Source organism: Phalangium opilio, unplaced genomic scaffold (genome assembly GCF_054372755.1).
Source record: "Phalangium opilio isolate 3A_F unplaced genomic scaffold, DU_Popi_V2 ptg000662l_1, whole genome shotgun sequence".
NCBI classification, from domain to species: Eukaryota; Metazoa; Arthropoda; class Arachnida; order Opiliones; family Phalangiidae; genus Phalangium; species Phalangium opilio.
Window position 1 is genome coordinate 1,114,179 of NW_028324246.1, and position 17,206 is coordinate 1,131,384.

General features: G+C 35.5%; 2 protein-coding genes across 3 annotated transcripts in view; one reads left to right on the top strand and one right to left on the bottom strand.

Moving 5' to 3' along the window:
- LOC149588239 (putative glutamate receptor) overlaps positions 1–4,302 on the top strand; it is an 84,425-nt gene extending 80,123 nt beyond the window's left edge. For both annotated transcript variants that reach the window (XM_089863038.1, XM_089863039.1), the window contains 7 exons: positions 23–123; positions 198–288; positions 709–870; positions 935–1,073; positions 1,730–1,947; positions 2,462–2,754; positions 3,185–4,302. In XM_089863038.1, the coding sequence (XP_089719164.1) occupies positions 23–123; positions 198–288; positions 709–870; positions 935–1,073; positions 1,730–1,947; positions 2,462–2,754; positions 3,185–3,437 (1,257 nt within the window). In that variant the 3' untranslated portion in view covers positions 3,438–4,302. The remainder of the gene's footprint in view (positions 1–22; positions 124–197; positions 289–708; positions 871–934; positions 1,074–1,729; positions 1,948–2,461; positions 2,755–3,184) is intronic.
- Positions 4,303–4,391: 89 nt separating this feature from the next.
- Positions 4,392–13,781, bottom strand: LOC149588247 (motile sperm domain-containing protein 2-like). Its single transcript, XM_089863040.1, has 10 exons — positions 13,660–13,781; positions 13,459–13,586; positions 12,971–13,365; positions 8,418–8,564; positions 6,528–6,614; positions 6,305–6,459; positions 6,174–6,234; positions 5,288–5,326; positions 5,068–5,192; positions 4,392–4,615 (listed from the first exon to the last, which is right to left on the bottom strand). The coding sequence occupies exons 3-10, from the start codon at positions 13,089–13,091 to the stop codon at positions 4,565–4,567; spliced, it is 786 nt and encodes a 261-aa protein (XP_089719166.1). The 5' UTR covers positions 13,092–13,365; positions 13,459–13,586; positions 13,660–13,781; the 3' UTR covers positions 4,392–4,564.
- Between the last annotated feature and the right edge of the window lie 3,425 nt (positions 13,782–17,206).

Genomic DNA, 17,206 nt, shown 5'->3' on the forward strand with positions numbered 1-17,206 from the left:
ATTTGAAAATTGAAATATATAGATGACACCATGGATTAATATGAAACCAAAAGAGAATGGTTATGATTTGGATGGCTTACTTATGGAGATATTATATGTTTTGTCCTCAACTTTAGGCTTCACGTATGTTAGCTTAATTAGAAGTATTTGAACAGCTCGTAAATAACCTAAAATAGGTACTTTTCTTTTACTTGAAGTTATGATTTACAACTTCCTCCAACGTTGACATTTGGGGAAGAAATGGATAATGGCTCATGGACTGGTTTAAGAGGAATGCTTCAGAGACGTGTAAGACAGATTTAACAAAGAATGGATGAATATTTGAAATTACCATTTTTTTTTATTAAAAAAAAATTTTAAATGACTGAGTGAATTACTGATTCTTATTTTGCGTCAATGAAGTTTTGAAATGACGTATAATTTAACGAAGAAAATTAAAATGAAACCATATTAATTAACTCGATTAATCAATTTTTACAAGAAAAATAATAGTTTCAAATTATCCGACACGACTAGTGTCGTCACTGTATGGGTAATTTTAACGCTTTATTCTTTAAAACGAGTCTTATTGTGGTAATTAAAGTGGTTTAATTTTGATTGAGTCTGTATTTTATAACAATTTGGGTATCATGAAAGTTGTATTGTCAAACGTTAAAGCGCTAAAATTACTAAAATATATGACAAAAATGATTGGCTTCTTATATATAGGACGCTGATGTGATTCTTGGTCCTTGGGCCACCGATTATCGAAGAAATGATGGTTTAGCCATCACAAAAAGCATGTATATTACAACGATGGCCACGTTGGCATCTTCAGGCTTACCACAGGGTGGAAATTTCTTTAACTTCCTACTTACTTTCGATATTGAGGTAAATGTTTGTGTAGCTATTAATTTCTAAAAGTAAATTCTCTCAATTGTACTCGAAATTTCAGATTTGGTACTGTTTGATATCTATATTGTTCATACTGATTATTTTAACTTCAATATGTGATCACTTGTCGCCAATTAAAACGAGAAAGGACATTTTTTCCTATTATTTCTGGGCCTATATTGCCGGCATGTTTTGCGAAGGTAAAATTTCTTTTTTCATAATTGGTATAGATGACTTCCGCTTTAAGCTTGCCCCAACATCCTCATTTCTGATTGGTTTCTGGTGCGACACAGGGAATCTTTATCTTTAATCCATTTATTGACATTACCATAAAGCGTCCTGAGTTAGTTAGAGTGGAGATAGAGAGTTTCCCTGTTTATTCCAGGGTTCGAAAAAAAACTGGGTTTTATTAAAAAAGCTGTCCACCGGGGTTTTATTGGGTTTTTATATTTAGCAGTTGCATGAATTGTAGTAATTGTCATTCAAAAAGTCACTTTTTAATAAAATTATATCTTAGAAAGTTTCATTAAAAATGAAACATATTTAAATGACGCTTTTGAAGTTGAAGCCATAAATATCTTGAATTGTCTTAAAAAGAAATAATTTTAGCATTTTAAGTTTACCAATATTGAAGATTTCAGCGATGGTTTTTTTATTGTACTTACTTGACGTATGACCCCTTAAATGTAATTATGAAACTGAACGACTAGAACTGCTAATTTAATTCAGTTACACAAGTCATAACTCGAAAACAGTGGCCCAGACAGGAAAAAGTCATAGAAAATTCGCGCCCAAAGAATATCCCCCTTACGTTTGTGGCAGACTTATCAGAAACACTCTGTATACTCCATTTAAGGTTCTCCCAAATCTCCGGTAACCTCAAAAGGACGTTTTTTATTGGCCACCTGGTTGATTGCCATCTTAGTCCTAATGAACTCCTTCAGCGGGCAATTCAAGGCTATTCTTATGGTTCAGAAAAGTGACGACATCATTTATACTGTTGACGATATAGCTCAACGAAAGAACGTCATTCCATTTCTACCCTTAGACACCTTCTTTTACGATGTCTTCGCCGTAAGTCAATTTGACCAGTCACCTTAAAGAGATTGTAGCGCGTATTTTCATCTACACTACGTATAACTCGGTGATGACGTCGTAGCTAAGTTGGCTTTCTTCAGAGAAGATTTGTAGCTTGCTATTGATGTTGGGCTGCCTGCAACACCATAATTATATCAATATGGTAACGTCATAACGGTGTCCTTTTCTTTAAGATGTTTCCAAGGATTTTATAAACCGCAAAATTTAAATATGTATTTCTTAAAATATAGAAACGTGATTTTGTGAAAGACATAGTTTTCAAACTACGAGGATTGATACCATTTACACTGCAGGAGGCCTGGCTACTTGATGGAAAAATTGCAGCACCGAGTAGCCTCGTCTCCTGGTGTAAATAGTATCAATCCTCCTTGTCGGAAAACTATGTATTATTATGTTCAAAAAAGGATTTAATTATCAATATACGCTACTATCTCTTAATGTATTTCGTTGACTAAAACATGAATTCATGATGGCATTTGTTCTTTTGTAGCAAGCCGAATCGGGGCAGTACAGAGAAGTGTACGAAAATGCCTTGAAATTCAAGAATAATTTCTTGCAACCTTTCCAATTTCTTCAACCTAAAGTGTACCAGGACATTAAGGATGGTCGTGGAATCGGAGTCTTTGATTTAATAATTATGAAGATGTATTTATCAACTATCTGCGACAAACTAGAGGGTCATCGTAGCTTGTATTTTATCGATGAAAAGTACTTTCCTTATCAGTACATGCTTGCCATGAATATGGACTTTCCGCCGGTTATGCTCAAAGCCTTCGACCGAAAGTAAGTTAAATTACAAGGTAATCCGAAAAAACTTAAGGGAATAATTAATTCAAACCGATTAAGGCAAGATTCAACCCCTTGCAATAACAATTCCCTGTACTTTGTCCTGCTTCAGGACAAAGTACAGCTTAAGTGTAACCGCTGCAGTGCGCAAACTCCAAAAAAGATTCGCATCAGATGAGCCAATCTCTTCTTGAGACCACCCTTTTGGCAAATAAAATTTCCTGTTTTCATAACATGATTGAAAATTAATGGGAATATTTCATAAGCTCTCGTGTAACGCGCATTGTAACAATCCCAATCGATTTCGTAACTTTTTCTGATAAATAATTATTCCGTTAATCTTATCTTGAGAAAAAAATCACCTGTGGTATTAGGGCCACCAACATTAACCCTTTATTTATTTATTTATTTATTTATTTATTTTCAGAATCACTCAGATTACTGAGGGCAACCTTTTTGGAGTTTGGTTGGAGAAGGCATTGCGAAACTTTCGAAAATGCGAGTCGGATGGTGATTCGGGCGAATTGATCGCATTGGGATTCAATCACCTACTTCCTGCATTCTATATGCTACTGTTAACTCAATCTATTGCTGTTGCAGCCTTTCTCTTGGAAATTATCACTTTCAAACTGCACAAATGCGGCCGTAGAAACCGTAGAAATGACAAAGGATGGAATTAATAGAAATATATTGAAAGGCGAGTTAGCGAAACACATGTCCTAAAGGGACACGGCAATATGAGATAACCCCTCCTACCAAACGTCAGACCTCTGCTTGTTCAATCAGATTTACTTCCCCCACTAGTCTTCTATTTCATAGAATCTTCCTCCATGTAGATGTAAATGGGATAAGCCTACTACAAGCCTAGCCCTTTTTGCTGTTTCCCCATACGGCGAAATTTGCCATAGCGAAAGGTTTTGGCCTGAAACTACATTTTAGCATAATAGACTTATGATTTTAGTAAGTTTTAGTTTGGTAATTTGAATATCTTCACAATGTTGTTCTATAAATACTATGAAATTGTAATTTTATTGGATATCTGTATATTAGATTGTGGTTTTTGAGATGAGGAACGTTTCTCGTTACGTGCTGTAAGAGTTAAAAAATTTTATGAATTATTTGGCAGCACAAGCAATTTTACATCCTTCAAATTCAAAATAACTCCCAATAACTGCTGTAAGAGTTTTACGGACACGTAGTTCTTTTTCTCTAGGTTTTAACTATAAGATAGCAACTAAGTATATTTTTTTAAGACCGCGTAAACTTTCTGTAAAATTCAACTTGATATCTTCAAAAACGTTCTGTAGCCGAAAATTAACACCTTGCAAGGCGTGAACAATATTAATATTCACCTTAAGTGTCACTTTATCACCAAACAAGTAACGTTATCGTCAGTTAGAATGTCCTTGTGAATTTACAAGAACTTAGTATAACAATGTAATAACTTAACCCAATAATCTCCAAAAGTAAGGAAGCACAACGACTTAACGAGGATGCATTCTTTATAAAATTGTTGAAATGAGCCTCTTGGTGGCATATAAGTCTCATTATTTTCCCATTAGCAATGCCGGTACATATTCCCCTACGGCAGACTCATACTTATGGTTATTGTAATAATAATAATAAATGATATCTGATGTAATAGCTGATCTTTATTGAATACATCATAAGTATATTTAAAACTACATCGTCTACTTATATGCACTTTAAAAATTAAATAGCCCGATAATAAAATAGTTTAAAAAGAACAGGATAACATAGTGACAGAAATAATATAATTAATTCATACATGAGTGATTTAAATAATTTATGATTTATCGTAGAATTCCTGCGTGTCGAAGTTATAATAATCAGGAACCTGAAACGAAGTAAATCCAAAATTAGTTCTAATAGATGACGAACTATAAGTTTATTTTAAAAGACCCTATTAAAAATTGGGCCGCTTTGTCTTAAGACAACAAAATAGAGCTATCTCAGAAGTCTCAGTGTGACCGGTGTGACGTCACCCATGCTATTTGCACATAGAACCAAAGAGGTACCAAACATGGTCGCCCACTGCCAAGGCTAAGCCCGAGACGTTTTACCTAGGCACTGACGTCACAATTGAGGTAGCTTTATTGTCAAACACCAATATCTAATTTAACCCCTCTCCCCCGGCACCGCAAGGCACAGGCAACTTTTGGCTCTAGGGTGAAGGAGTGAAGAAACAGAAGTTGCGAAACGCGACCATTTGTAATTCTAAATATGATGAGCTAAGCACCTCGTGATCTCGTGTCAAATTGCGCAAAGTTTAATTAAAGATTAGCTCACCATTCCACCCATTCGCTTGGGTAAGCATTCAGGGTTGACATATTCTAGTACGGAATCCTTATCAACAAACTTGACCTTGGACTTATACTGTTTTGGTAACAAGGCTTTTATCACTTGCCATATCACTGCAAAAAACATACGTGAGTTATTTTTCAAAAATATTCTGTTTTTTAAAGAAAGTAAGTTGTTTATCTCTATACAGATAATGAATGGCACGTACCATTGAAAAGGAAAGGCATATTGTACACAAGAACGTAACCTAAAAACACAAAAGGTAAGATAAATGATTTTCATTCCAATAAGTATTTTCAAAAATTGATAAGTTTACATAAGCTTCAAGGTGTGTTTTCAAAATAAAGTGAGTGTTCTTGACACAGATATATTTCAAAATAGAACTGACGAAAATAATTTTCACTGATTTTATGACAGTAAATAAATACGAGTATGACTCGGGTTCATAGGTTTAAAGATCTTGACACTGACTAATCGTTAATTCCACGGTTACCAGGGTAACAAATACTCCTGACATGGAAGACTATACTATTCCGCGCATGATCGTTCTGCGTATCAGAGAGAGAGAGATAGTTTCCCTTGTCTCCAAAGTCATCTTTATAATTTTTTATATTATTATAATTCCCTAAATTTGCAACAATTGTCACTTGACGCATTACGTCTTCCAACAAACTGGGCCGAAAGGTGCGCGTAACATAAAGAGCTACCTATGTCAAACGTTTTCTTCAGAATAAAGTCGATCATTAAGATGTATAAACATTAGTGTATTATGGATTCCCAACTAAGCCATAAACCTGGCTATCAAATAAGCGTTACACCCGCGGATATGAGGCGGCTGTAAATCGAGTGGGAAAGAGCTAGCTCTCGTGTTGAATAGAAACGATAGCTCTCTCTAGAATTCTGAGTGGTGAGTATGAATTTTCGCCCATGCGCAAAGAGAGGGAAAACGAACTTCCCTCTCTCTTGGAAGGTTGGGTTTGTGGGGTGGAGGTTGGAACGCCTTGTGGAGCTTAAGAGTGATGGGAATCCATAATAGGTTAGTATTTATACAAATCCATGGGTCCAGCGTGCTTTAACAGCACTTTCAAACTTACCTATGCTATCTGGATAGTACTTGAGTAGGCAATTTGTGATAAATACCATCATTTCCAGATCCTAGAATTAAGTTAAAATAGTTTAGTGGGTTTTACAATTTAATTTGGATATCACACGCTAGGTTTCTTACCATATTTGAAACACCTACACCTTGACAATCTAAAAAGAATGTCAGTCTTCCATTGGGGGCTTCGCTAAGAATAGTTTCAGCCAACCAAACAACGATTTTCTGTTTATCAGGGTTTTGTTCCGTATTGCGGGTAACTCGATTGACAGCCAGTAATACTTAAAAAAAAAAGAACACAAATTAGGCTTAGTTAAAGATACTTTTTAGAGTAGTTTAAATTACTTACAGATTGGGTCTCCATTATGATCACATTTGTTTTGATAGAGTCCGCTGGTGTTTATAATTTCCTTGTTAAGACTGCTCAGTTTTAATTCTAGAAATGAATATGTTGTATGTTGGTTAAATGTGAAGACAGGAAGCTTTGTGCTTAGTTAATAATTAATGTTTTGATTAGACATATAACAAGCAATTCCCCATATTGCAAACCAAAGCCAAGGGGTGAATTACTCAATATAATCGTTGTACATTTTACTACACTCAAGAGATTGTACGCTTTATATAGCTTGCCCTTGACTGTGCTAAAATGATTACAAGTAACCCGTCATCTATGTTCAGTGAATTTGAAAGTGTTAGGTCCCTCGACAAAATTCTTGTAAGACATAGTACCACTTGACAATTGCTAAATATAAGAACCCAATAAAACCCGGCTGGGTTTTATAAAATAAACTCTTTAATAGACTATGACTATAGATGTGAAGCCCTAAACACTTGAAATTTTGGTATGAATTAATTGAATGTTTTGTAGGTAAACTTGTAAGTTTATTATGTAACAGTTGTATCCTCAAAGGTTATGAGCACAAATATGATTGGTATAATGTGATGTCGTTTTATAAAATGTTAATTAACAGCAAATACTGACTCTTGTCTCTAATATGGTATCAGATTAAAGTTTTTTTGTTTAGCAATTACTAATTTCGTTAAACTAAAACTCAAGGTAAATATGCCAAAAATACTTCCCTGACTGTAGTTTAAAAAAATCGTATTAACTTTAAAGACCCTAACTACAATTCAAGGTTTTTCTAATAGTTCTATAATTTAGATAAGATGAGGTTAATTAAGATCAATCATTGTCTGAAACAATAGTTATTGTTAATTCCTTCGCATCGTTGATCTTAGATAAATATTTGCAATGGAAAATAACAGCTTTCGAGATAAGCGAGTATAGTTTACCTTTAACCTCGATTTAATGTGCAGTTTTTCTAATAATTTAGAAATTATGAAGTATAATTAGATATAATTTTTTAGATTAAGAACAATAGTTACTGTTAATTCCTTCGCACCGTTGATCTTAGACAAATATTTACTATGGGAAATAACACTTTCGATTTAAGTGAGTACCGTTTACCTTTAACCTCCATTTAATTTTAAGCAATTTTTTTTAACTATACTAATATTATAATATGTCCAGGAAATTTTTTATTTAAAAGAGGTAGGAATCAAAAACCGTTCCCCTTAGATGCCCGCTGAAGGATGGAACTCTTCATTGGCTATTCATTCCTGCTTCTTTTAAATACATAAATTCCTGATATTACTTTAAATTATTATGAAGTAAGCGTGGAATGAGTGATATAAGGCGAAAAAAACTACGTATATATTACAATACACTAGCGTTATATAACCATTAACGTATATCAGAGAGTGTCATACCTATTGTTGTTATGATACATAAGGTAGTAAATAAGAACTATTATTATGTCCCGAACCTTTTCGACTCATAGATCATGTTATAGCTATGGTTTGAGTCGAATAAGTTTCGATATTGCTCGCGATGTTGCGCTAGAGGAGCGCGGCCCTAAAAGAACCACGCACCGTATCACCATTCCAGTCCATCTGCGTTTAATGGTCTTTGGTATGAATACCCGGTAATGTAGCACATTTTTTGCCAGATCGTAATTAGTTTTCAGCAACGACGATAATCCCTTTATATAAATACTAATATTCTTTTTAGCACCGAGAAGGGTTTGGTTTATGGATAATTTTAACTGTCCAGGATAAAACGGTATATAGTTAATGGAGTCCATCGGACGTTTTTGATAATGTTCTTTTCAAGGCTCAGACATTGCTTCAATTATAAAAGTACCCCCTCGCCTTATAAAAAAAAATTTCAATTTAGTACCTTTAACTTCAAATTCTTTCCTCCACTTGGCCACATCCTTGAGTTGTTCGAACGCCTTGGTTACGTTTCCGTGATGGTGCCATAAGAAACGCCCCAGTAAGTCATCGTCATGCTTAAGTCTATTAACAAAGTCCAAGTCGTACGCTTCTATAAGGAAAAAACAATATACGATTGTATTTAATTAATATTATAATTATATGTAATTCGAATATATATATATCATTCGGAGAAAACATAATGATATGCTAATGGTATCGATAATTACAATGTAGGTGAATTTTTAATGACTGCTTTATGATATCTGAAATGTATAATGTGTTTTAATGATCAATTGCGGACTTTTGAGTCCGGTTTGGTAGGGTAAGTTGGAAATTGTTATTTTTCAACTGGCTTCATTTAGGCCTAATGACCGTTTCGCCAACTTCTGTCGATATATCAATATTATAAAAAGTGTGATTAATAGGCGCCTCTAAACTTTGAGGAAAGTTTTGAAACCTCATATTGTTTTTGAGAAATGTTTAAGCATTTTACATTTCGTACCTGATATGAAAACAAATTATACGAGATTATTTTTCCCGTTTTCGGAGAGTTGGTCTGTCAAGGTTTCGGAGTACAATATTTCAATATAGAATAACAGCCTCTAAGAAACGTGATAACATAGGCGTTCATGGAAATGTCTCTCATAAATCCTGTGTATATTTGATTGATATAAATTCTTACTATTTCTAAGGCCTTGATAAAATATCGTATAAAAAGTAGTAAGCTTATGGGATAGAATAAATTTAACTTGGATTATAGTGGTTTCCTACGTACTTCTTTTGTATTTTTAGTCTTAACACGAAACAGCGTATGAGCTAATAGAAATCATTATGTCCCCATATCTCCCATGTTAATTTCAATGTTGGTTTCGTTTACCGTGCTTGAGCTCAATAATATCCGTCATGCCTGATAAATCTGACGTATTTCTAACAGCATAAGTTCATAAGATACGTTCCATAAGTTTGTCACTGGTTAATGAGAGCTTGTCATGAAGTGACGCCTGGTGAGGGGCTCTCAAAGGCTTAGGACAGACTAAATATGAAGGCGGACAGCAAAACCACGTGTAGTCAATTTTCGCTTGTCGTTCTCGAACTAGCTCTCTGTAAGTCTCTAGCATTACGAAGTATAGGTTGTGTCATACTTATGGAACATATCTTATAAACTTATGCTAAGAGTGATTTCAATTGGTTGGTAGCAAAGCGAGACCAGGTTCCCGCAAATTGCAACGCGCTGCGAGGTAGATTATTCGCGAGGTAAAATTCATCATACATAATGATTAGTCTAGCTCTTCCCACAAAATCCGCCTAGATACGTTGAGTGAAAATGGTGGATACACAATAATTACAATTAGCTGTATGCTTTCCTGGTTATTTTAAATATTAAAAGACTATTATAAATAAAAGTGCTGGCATTTCATGGATTAGCTATTCAAAAACTGGTTTCCATTCATTGGTACAACCAGCATAAGGACCCGGTGTTGCCCGTCAACCATTCCGAACACGGATCCTAGATAATCACGTTTCTTCGTTGTCACGTTTTATTAAATTCGCCTGAAGTAATTTTTACAAGCACGTTTTAAGCCGATTAAAAAAAGGGTTAATAATCTTTTGTCTATGTCACTGGGTGTCGACTCGAAAGGCCAAGGTTAATTATCGCCTTAACAGCCGTTCTTAATAACTGGGATTGTTTCGTCAAGTCGTATGACTCAATGGGGCTAACCACAAAAAGAAAAAGGCCGATATGAAAACATTTGAAGTGGTAATACTATGGTTTTGCATAAAACAGTATGACGAATCAGTGCATTTCGTCAATAACGATTTAGGATATTAATATCGCGCGACTTATAGTATTAACAACATCATACGTTTAACATAAGTTTATAAGATATGTTCCATAAGTATGACACTTCGTAATGCTAGAGACTGTGAGCTAATTCGAGAACGATGCGAGAATTGACTACACTCGGTTTTGCAGTCCATCTTCCTATTTAGTCTGCATTACTAAGGCTTTGACAGCAGCGTCTCTGCCTCACTATCTATGACGTTTCATCTACGTCGCTTCAAGACAAGCTTTTCAGTAACCTGTGACAAACTTATGGAAAATATCATATAAACTTGTGGTTTAATTTCTTTACAAATTTAGCCTTGACACGTGTTAGATCCAACTCAGAGGCAGATGTAGTAATCGTTACCAAAAATTTCATTGGAGGTTTTGTACTGATACGAAAAGTATTAATTACATCATTTACTGTGACCAGAATACGTAATTTTCAGCTACGTGTGTAATTATATTTATGAAACAACGTAACTTTTAGCATTTAAATATATATGAAATGGAAAAAAAGGAAATTAAAGCTGACGTCAGAATAATTTTTAGGATAATTAGGTTCTGATCCCTATTTATTTCGCTGTTTTAAACTTTGCCGTCCTTTTAATAGATTCGTTCATTCCTCACGTGTACTAGTTTTGTCACGTCATTGTTTATGTTCACTTTAATTAGGATATTTTAGTTATTCTAAAGGTTTTTGTTAAATTTTTGTGAAAATTAAGACTAATAAGTAAGCATTGTTATTTGAAAATATTTCAATAATGGAAATTATAATTGGCGATTTAACTGGTCCGTGATGACGCTGTGACTGTCTTGCACTCTGGCTGAAAAGATCTTTAGCTAGGGGCTCTCCCTTCGGGGCCGGATTAAGGGGGGAGGCTAGGGGGCACTGGCCCCTGTGCGCAAGGCTTGTTAGGGCGCTTGACTTAAACTATTCCCCACTGCTTTTGCTAGTCTATATAATTTTAAAAACGACGTGAGGTGATATTATAGGGCCTCTAAATAAAATTCGACCAATCTTTTATCAGTCCTTGCGTTTTTGGGTCATGTTCGCGTCCTTCAATTAAGTGTTTCGATATGAAGTTGAATGAAAACAATTCGGATATCTTAATCCCGGTTTTTATTTTATAATCGATGTTTTGGAGAAGAAAATATTATGAAAGACCCAAATTATGTAATTTCAAAATTAGATAAACCGAGTCAAAATCAGGAGGTATATTTGTAGCTTTTTCTCGATGGATTATGCGAAGTCTCAAACATTACAATAAACAAAGCGTAAGTTGAAGTGAAATCGATTATATAGGGAAAGCTACGGTACATGAATACGCAATGTTGAATCTCACATGAAAGAAAGTAGTGTTGAACAAGTGCGCCTGAACATGTGTGTAAAAACGCTGTATAGATAGTTAACACACACATGGAGGATTCATACCATATACACCAGGAGACCAGGCTAAGTGGAGGACAAAATCCGTATGATTTTTTCATCCAGGTAGCTTGGCTTTCTGGTGTAAATGATATGAACTCTCCACGTGTGTAAACTATCTATTTATTTATTTTTTAAATTAACTTAAATTGACCTCTTACTATAGAGAATTGTTAAGAAATTGTGCACAAAAATTAGTGCTAATTTATTTTGCACTACATTTATAATCATACGTACTTAAATTAAATTTTCGTTGCAAAACTACTCTTAATTAACACGTATAAAGCCAAGTTGAAGTGCAGAATTAACGTCTAGGATGTTACAAGCTTCCTTAGACGTTCTTCGTAAATTTCTTAAACTCAGCAGACCTATCTCAAAAGATGACTTAGGTATTTCTGGAGGGTCAATAGCATCTAGTGGTTTTTCCCTTTACAGGATGTTTCTGATAGGTCTGGCATAAATTAAGGGGGATGTTCTTTGACTGCACGATTTTGAGTTGAAAATATAACTTCTATGATTCCATTTTGTTTGTCCTAAGGGACACTGTTTTCAAGTTAAGATTGGATTAGAGTATTTTACGGATGACCCCTTAAATTTAATTAAGGGGTCATCCCAAAAACGCTCTTAAAATCATAGGTCGAAAACAGTGTCCCGGACGGAAAAATATCAGAGAACATTTCGACTCAAAATCGCCCAAAGAACATTCTCCTTAATTTATGACAGACTTATCAGAATCACTCTATATAGCTCTCCTAACTGAGATGAGAATTGGAAAGTGTTTGATTCAAGATTGTTGAAGATGGAAGCTCAATATCTTCAGTTCAATTAATGGGTAAAACCGTTATATTTGGAAGTTAATCGTAATGTAAATTACTCATACAGTTCTTTCACAATTCTTTAAATAATGTGAGATAATTTAGAAAAATCATTTTATGCAAACAACACGTTATTGATGATACCAAATCATATTTTGAAACTTTTTTCGTATCCTTATCTATATCACACCACAATTTTTGCTTAAATTTGCAAAAGTAGTTTGATTTACGCAGCATAAAAATATACAGAAGTGCTTTGCCTTAGTTTTCATAACACCATGATTTAAAAGTATTTTAATAAAATAAAATAAAACTAAACTATGGTAACACCTTCTGATGAATGCCCTGTGGTCTGTACCAACCCATAATATGTTTTAAATGTAATTTATCTTTGCATCGCTTCGTAGAAACCTAGAAAAATTAATAATATTTTGATATTTACGTACCTTTCTGTTCTTCTAAATTATCGAAGTCGACAAAGAACGTTTTCCTCAAGCTTACAATATTCTCCTTGTCAATTTCAATAACGGGCATTTCTGTTTTATCTTCTTTCTTAGATTTTGGCATTTTATATTATAATTTAAGTACTGGCCAAAACTAGCGCGTTAAAAAAGTCTTATAAATATATAGAGGTGTTGTCTAAACGAAATCACAAATTGTTATGAACTACGACTATTCTCCAACGTCCGGCTATATTGATATGAAAACTTCCGATTTGATGACTAACGAGGAAACTTTTGGCTTAAATAAAATCTAAAGAAAAATGGTAATAGCTCCGACGGATTTCAAAAGAGCTAGGGAGAACAGGCCGAACGTTGGCTTTTCAATGCTACTCTATCAACTAAAAAAATATCATTAAATAAATTACGTCGGAAAGTTTATTTTCCGAAGCGACTAGTGGCCTTCAAAACGAGTTATAGCAGTCGGTACATACATACAAGCGTTGATAAAATTGTGCGAGTTCCCAGGTCGTTAGGGGCCGGCGCTTTCTGCAAGGACGTGAAAATTTCCCTCTTCTTGTTTAATTCTTCAATGTCTTTTAATTATAAGGAAAATCCCACTCTAGAATTTTTTTTTGTTGGTTTTGTTTCTTTGAACCAGCATATAAAATAATGAATATTTTAAATTTTAATACTTGTTTATTTAGATCTTTTGGTATAAGCTGGGATAGATGTAATTTCAGTCCGACTCGTAGCCCAGTATAGAGTCCCTCCCTCCAAACGTAACGAAATTTTTAAATTATCTTATTGTCTTATTGGCTCACTCGAGCTACGTTATGATGACGTTGCTGATGGGGACGGCGAAAAATACGTAATTTCTTTTTACCTCTGTCGCTTTGACCCGCCTCTTCTTTCATACCCCCTGTCCCGGGGAAGGGGGTCCGGGACTTTGACGCACGCCCAGATTACTCTGTTCTCCATTCCTGCTTCTAAAATTACATCTATCCCTGGTATAAGTAAATGTTCAGACTGTTTGACTGACTGATATTGAATAAACACATAGACCATGGGAAGCTGAAAATATTTCCAATTCTGGACCATCTTGTAAAATGGTGAACAGAGCTATTGAAACTGTAGCATACAACGTCAGGGGGTTAGTTAAAGTGACGTAACCTGGGGACTATTTTTCATGTGTTTGTTTTACGCTATGTAGTTTAGCAGAATTTTTGTGAGGTTGGTTGTTCCCACTCACCCTGTTGGCCCACTTCTCTTATTATTCCCTTCTAATAAAGCTGTTCGAGATGATTTCTCGATTGAAATTTCTACTAACTCAGCTACTTCGCCTTGTTATATCAACTCTTGAACAGAGTTAAGCTAGATTCCCACTCGACCGAAAAAACCCGGCGGAAATCACACAGCCAACGGTACAAATTTTGACTTACGCCGGCGTCTGGCGGTAGACCGTTCACACTACGACTGAATTTTCAGTTTGGCGGTAGATATTTTTGGGTCACGTGACAGATTTGAGTGGTTTCCACAACACCTATTTTGCACTCTGAATTGGTATCTTTGTCCCCTTGTCGCTTAGATCGTAAAATAAGGGATATTTTCTAACCTCCTCAGTATAGTCTTCCTTATTAACATCTTATCTCTTTTTACTTTCGAAAGTTTAATTTTTCTTTATTGGTGGTATGTTTCCGATAAGCCTTGGTCAACCACAAAAAAATGGCGGCTATCAATCAATCTCACGTGTGCGTGCGCTCTTGAAATTTATGACGTTGTCAGTGGGATAATTTCATTGGCTGAGACACCGGCGTAACGCCGAACACGACCGAAAAAATAGAACACAACTTACGCCCGACCGAACGGAAATTCCGTCGGGCTCGGCTTAAAGATTTTTCAGTCGAACCCCTTTCTGCCGGGATTCCGTCGTGTTTTCCGTCGAGTGGGAATCTAGCTTTAGAGAAATAATAAGTAGATGTACGTCGATAGTTTCCCCATAATCTTGATAAAGCCTTGCACTCAAAACATTCCCCCAGGGTGGACTGTTTTTCTTTTTGCGTAATACGTCTACGAAAAAAATTTATCAGGATTTTCCACGCTTTAGGCTAATAGATAATTATTGGTATGTTTTTCACCGAAATAGTCCTAACGATTTGCGTGTAGTCGTGAGAAAAGACAAACACCCTGACTTGATTGACAATTGACGTAATATTCGGAGAGATTATAATTATATGCGGTGTTGTTTCGTGTCATGGGACTATGATAGACATGCAAGTTGCAACGTGACTCGTTTCATGCCTTGAAATATCAAGTAATGGTATTAAACATTATAATTATGCTACCAATGCTAAGACCGTTCAAAATTTCTGACACTGACGTGGCGGAACAAAATATATGGTTTTAAAATATTAATAAAATTTGTGCAAATAAAATGCGAAGTTATTTTTAAATCCTAGAGTCGAGTGTTACCTCAAGCAAAATAAATTAAGTTCTGTTCTTCTTAATCTTAACAGGCGGCTCCATTACCATCCTCTAGCATGCTGGCTAACCTTCTGAACACGAATTTTACCTTGCCAAAGGCAGGAACCAATCAGACCTAATGCACTAGGTTCCATTGGTTCCGCCCTTTGCTTTAACACATGGTACCGCGAACATTAGAGCCCTATGGAGGGAATCCATGATTCATATGTATTTATTTAAATATGTGGTACAGTTTACTGCATTGCAAGTGGCCCTGTAATGCTATTAAAACGTCTGATTACATTAACAGACATAGTGTAAATGATATCAATCGAATGTTATTCATGAACGTTAATGACTTTTCGGATATTTATGTTAAATCTGTCGTCAGGTAAGCTAAAACCACGTATCAATGTACATAAAGTCGGGTATCGTTTTCATAGAATAAAGAGTTACGTAAGTCGCTTGCCTAAGGCCATTACGAAACCTCCCCGCTGTGTCTCGGAAAATCCGCCAACATGGTTTTAATGGCTTTTCCACGAACATGCTTAATTTGTGGCAAGAAGGTTTTGTAGCCTTTGGGAGCAGGGCCGGCGTTAAGGGAGTTAAGCGTGGTAAAAGCCCGGGCAGGACATGTGCCTGTTAGGGACCCGGACCGTGTAATGCTATCTTGATGGGGGAACCCGATTTCGTAAATTTCTCCGGGGCCCACAAACCCAACACCAGCCCTGTTCGAGATGTTTTACGTGTCACACTTATGAGCAGTTAGGTTACTTCTCTTAATTATTTTCGGGAAAATACATCTTATTACTCCAGAAGCGAGTGGGAAATTTCCAGGTGGTGTTTTCCATTTGATTAGTTTTTAAGCTCTCAGTAATTTACCCTGATAATCTCACGTCCTCTATATACAGCTGACTGGGAGTCGTCAACTGATAACATCTTTCTATACTCTAGGTAAATATTATTGAGAATTAAATCGCATCCTACATAAGTTTCTTATCTAACGTGATTATATTTCATATAATCGGGTCAAAATCACAAAAGTAAATTAGTCCAAGGGTAAACGAGTGCAATACAAAGTTTTAAAAATTAATTACTACGTTATATGATTTGAACACGTGACATATATATGATTTCCGACGAGGGGTCAGTTAATCAGCGTAATAGACCATTCCATTAATTACTTGCGCACAATTCAACGCCAGACGGAGCCTGAGTTCCCTACAAGGCAATAGGCTAGCAATTCGCACTGCCTGTAGCAGCGCTCCTTGGAGTGTCCCTGTGTTTGTTTCTCTGCGGGAATTACTGGAATGGTTTGTTGATGTACACGCTGTACTAAACTGGCCGCAAAATAAAAACAAGTTGATTGGTTACCGGATGTAAAATTGATAAACCTTCGTCAACTCTAGCGAATATTTCGAGAGTTATGAGCCAGACTAGCCAGTTCCACAGAGATGCAAGGGGTGCGCGAGCGACTTTTTTTCATGGCCTAAGTAATTATTTTTCAAGTAACAAGTTATTGAAAGTTTGATACATGGAAGTTTATTATAACGACACTCTAAAAAGTGTGTTGAATAACTTAATCTAAACCTAATCGAACTTGACATTGAAAGTCATAAAATAATTACATAAAATACGCAATCGGTGACTCGGTGTATAGGATAACAGGGAATCTAAGAGCGAGCCCCTCGAGTCGACAGCAGGGGAATTCTCAATATAGAGTAATCTCAGTTCTACGTATGCAAACGTCATACCCGTCTATCTCTTAGCTCAGTGTCA

Bases quoted from the DNA above. Each gene is read 5' to 3' on its own strand.
- LOC149588247 (XM_089863040.1), bottom strand. From the start codon at position 13,091: ATGCCAAAATCTAAGAAAGAAGATAAAACAGAAATGCCCGTTATTGAA. The intron at 8,565-12,970 runs GTACGTAAATAT...TTTTCCTTATAG, and splicing joins TAATTTAGAAGAACAGAAAG to AAGCGTACGACTTGGACTTT. The intron at 6,235-6,304 runs GTAAGAAACCTA...ACTTAATTCTAG, and splicing joins GTGTAGGTGTTTCAAATATG to GATCTGGAAATGATGGTATT.